We start from the raw sequence: 4,165 nt of genomic DNA, 5'->3' as shown, positions 1-4,165 counted from the left end.
CCGAAGAAAATAGCCGATCTACAAGATCGCAAGGTAAATGTTCAGACCGGGCCTAGTTTTACTGAGGTTTATGGTTATGTTTTGAGTGCCGTGATGTCATTCCAGACAGTGGCCTTGTGGTTAGAGCGTCCGCCCTGAGACTGGGAGGTCGGGGTTCGATCCCCGGCCGGGTCATACCAAAGACTGTAAACAATGGGACCCAATGGCTCCCTGCTTGGCACTCAGCATCAATGGGTTGTATTGGGGGGGGTCAGTCCCTGCTTGGCACTCAGCATCAATTGGGTTGGATTGGGGGGTCAGTCCCTGCTTGGCACTCAGCATCAATGGGTTGGATTGGAGGGGGTCAGTCCCTGCTTGGCACTCAGCATCAAGGGGTTGGATTGGGGGGTCAGTCCCTGCTTGGCACTCAGCATCAAGGGGTTGGATTGGGGGGGTCAGTCCCTGCTTGGCAGTCAGCATCAATGGGTTGGATTGGAGGGGGTCAGTCCCTGCTTGGCACTCAGCATCAATGGGTTGGATGGGTCAAATGCGGCGAACAGATTCCAACGCTGTAACGTGTGTGACAAATCGTACAACTTCGAGTATCTATCGGGTATTATGATTATACTAGGAGGATTACTATTTTTGAGTCGCGCCAGCCCCTCCTTTGTCCAGCTTTGTGGGTTTGTGTAACACTGAAGACAGAATGAGATACTGCATGATGACATATGATGATAAGAGTGCCCCTCACTTCACACGGGTGTGATTTTTTGCGCTAGCCCCTCCTGTATACAGGTTTAATGTTTGTTATTAGTTCGATGTTTGTTTTAAAAACGCCATTGACAATGAAGGGGAAATTCACGTCATCTTGTCCCCAACACAAACATTAAAGGTAGAGTCAGTGATTTCACTTAATTCAAATATCACTTATTTTTTTGTTTTGTTGTGATAATCCTCTCTACTATAGAGTGTGCTGACCATATAAGGAGTTCCTCCCTGTCCCCAGTTAACCCCTGGGGGTCAAAAACCTTAGGTTTCGTTTTTGTTCTCTATCCTGATTGGATGAAAGCTTGTGTCCCAAGGCAAAAACGAAACCTAAGGGTTTTTGACTGAAATCACTGACACCCCCTTTAAATGAAAACAGAAACTCAGACATGGCAACACTGTCTCAGACCCTGCCTCGTTGACTTACGTCACCGACAGCCTCCGATTACATCACAGGACACGTATAAGAATCTATCGTACCGCACGCTACAGTCCAGTTGGTGGAATTATTAACAGTTAACAGTTCCGTTTATAAATTCCCAATAAAACCCAGGAAGAGCAGGAATTCTCACTGCTTCTCTCCTTAGTTCTTTCCGAGCATCCCTTTTCCACAGCGGTTCCGCAACCCTTTTACCGCTAACCAAAAGATACCAGTCAGAGGACACCCTGCAGTTAATCGTTTGGCCTCAAGCAGGTCGGTTTTGCGGAATTTGCGGTTAAATTAAATAAACAACGACATCGTCGACGTACACGCTAACGGACGGATCACTCCATGGCGGCGCCGGCATCGGATCCCAGGACGCGCAAGATCAAGATCAAGACGGGCGTGGTCCGGCGGCTGGCCCGCGAGGAGGCCAGCTACGTGGCGGAGGCGCGGCAGCAGGAGGCGCGCATCGAGAGGATGCGCGTGGTGGCGAGCGGCCGCCAGGACGACAACGACGAGTGCGACATCCGCAAGCAGCAGGAGGTGCTGCAGGAGAGTCACATGATGATCCCCGACTGCCGGCGGCGGCTGGCCGCCGCCCACTACGACCTGCTGGTGGCGCTGGAGGGCGCCGAGGAGGACCACCCGGACCTGGCCCAGTGCCAGGAGTTCAGGGACGCCCGGAGCGTCCTGGAGTCCGTCAAGATGGAGGAGGAGGAGGACGAGGAGGAGGAGGAGGGCGGGAAGCTCGTGGTGGAGGACTCTGTGATGATGAAGGAAGGGATGGTCAGAGCCGGCAGCGACCACCACAGAGAACTGTGATTAAGGGTGGCGGCCATTTTACAGTGAAATGCTAACTGCACTTTACTATGATTCATACATTCATACATTGGGAGGTGAATCTTTACTATGATTCATACATTCATACATCGGGAGGTGAAGCTTTACTGTGGTTTATTCATTCATACATTGGGAGGTGAATCTTTACTATGATTCATTCATTCATACATTGGGAGGTGAAGCTTTCATCATCATCATCATTTTTTGACTGCAGTCGAGATCATGGATTTCACAAATGCCACGCACAGACTTTCCGGTCTTTCATTGCCATCCCCAGTTCCTGCTTACTGATTGATGCCTGTGTCCCCTATATAGCGATGACCAGATCAGGGAAGGACAGTTTTCTACCTCTGGTCTGCTTTGAGGCAGGACTCCAGAGAAGAAGGGAAGATACAGCATGACCTCATTGTGAAGCTTTACAATGGTCCCATTCATTCATACGTCGGGAGGTGAAGCGGCGAACAGTCGACCCCTGCAGCATCCTCACTTCACCACATTCACACACAGACGGTGGCGAGCTCACACTGACCGACTCACTGGAGGCGACGTAGGGTTCGGTGTCTTGCCCAAGGACACTTCGACGCGTGGACAGGAGGAGGAGGAGCCGGGGTTCAAACCAACGACCCACGGATCATTGGACGACCTGCTCTACCTCCTGAGACCTCCCAGGTCCTCTTGACGGTCCTGCAGGGCTCTGTGGAGACGGGAGAAGAGGAGACGGGAGCCTCTTGAGAGTTCCCTGGACTCTGATGAAGATGTAAAAGCAGAGGGTGAGGGTCCATTCGGTTTTTGTCACAAAAATCACGCTTTTTTTTCTCATCGTGAGATTCTTTGTTCCCACATCTCTTCAATGCGTTCAAACTTGCCGACATGGATTTTCTACACAGCAGAGCAATTATCTCGACGTAAAAGGCTGCGTTCAAGTTCAGGAGAGTTCGGAAAAAGATAATTCTCCTGAATGCTGCCTTCTGGCATAGAAAGGAAAGGAGGAGGCATTTTGCATTACTTTAACCATAATAATTGCTGCATTCAGGTAAGGAGAGAGACGTTTTTTTACAGACGATTAAAAGAGCAGGAGCTGAAGTATATGGTGCATTTATACATAGGGCCTTTATCCAAGGCGCTTTATATAGATTGTGCTTTACATTCACCCATTCACACACCTTTACATAGATTGTGCATTACATTCACCCATTCACACACACATTCACACACCTTTACATAGATTGTGCATTACATTCACCCATTCGCACACCTTTACATAGATTGTGCATTACATTCACCCATTCACACACACATTCACACACCTTTACATAGACTGTGCATTACATTCACCCATTCACACACACATTCATACACCTTTACATAGATTGTGCATTACATTCACCCATTCACACACACACATTCATACACCGATGCCGGAGGAAACCATGCAAGGCACGGAGCAGCACATCAGGAGCCATTAGGGGTTCAGAGTCTTGCTCAAGGACACCTTCCACACCAACTCTGGGGGAGCCCATGACAGGGTTCGAACTGGCAACCTTTGCGTTTAACATCCAGCCACTCTACTACCCCTGAGCCACCGCCGCCCCCTAGTGGCCACTCTACCCCTGAGCCACCGCCGCCCCCTAGTGGCCACTCTGCCGCTGACCCACCGCCGCCCTCCCAGGTGCATAGCCTATAAACAGAGATCTCCATATAAGGGCAAAGAAGGCACACAGGAAGAACACGTTGTTGCATAAACTAAGAGGCCTACTTACTGTACGTCACCAAAAGGCACTCATTACATGTTTATTATTAGTGTGTCAATGACAATACGTCGCCGACAATTAATTCATATATGTCACAAATGCAGTACAATATTCTGTTATATTTTCATATTATTTTGTACGGGTCCGGCACACTTTTTTTTCTCCCTTTCTTGAGGGGCGATAATTATAGTCCCAGCTTTTGGTGTTTGTGTGCAAACCCAAACGTTGTCCTATTAAAAGCCGTTGACAATGCATGGACCTTGGTGTTGTCCTGGACAGTCCGGTTCTGTTCAAAGCACACATCACAGCTGTCACTCCATCCTGTAGGTTTACACTCTATAACATACGACGAACTAGACCATTCCTCACCCAGGAAGTCAGCCCAGCCAGCTCCTTATCCAGACAT

The 4,165-nt window shown here is 49.3% G+C and overlaps 1 protein-coding gene across 1 annotated transcript; it reads left to right on the top strand.

Annotated features, from left to right (window-relative positions):
* Positions 1-1,516: 1,516 nt before the first annotated feature.
* On the top strand, positions 1,517-1,990 carry LOC308329198 (tubulin-specific chaperone A-like; the record flags this gene model as incomplete). The annotated part of the gene is made up of 1 exon (XM_080783402.1): positions 1,517-1,990. The coding sequence occupies one exon, from the start codon at positions 1,517-1,519 to the stop codon at positions 1,988-1,990; it is 474 nt and encodes a 157-aa protein (XP_080639528.1).
* Positions 1,991-4,165: the final 2,175 nt, after the last annotated feature.

Source organism: Protomyctophum bolini, assembly GCF_963924005.1.
Source record: "Protomyctophum bolini genome assembly, chromosome: 15".
NCBI lineage: Eukaryota > Metazoa > Chordata > Actinopteri > Myctophiformes > Myctophidae > Protomyctophum > Protomyctophum bolini.
This window is presented reverse-complemented; position numbering and strand designations above follow the sequence as displayed.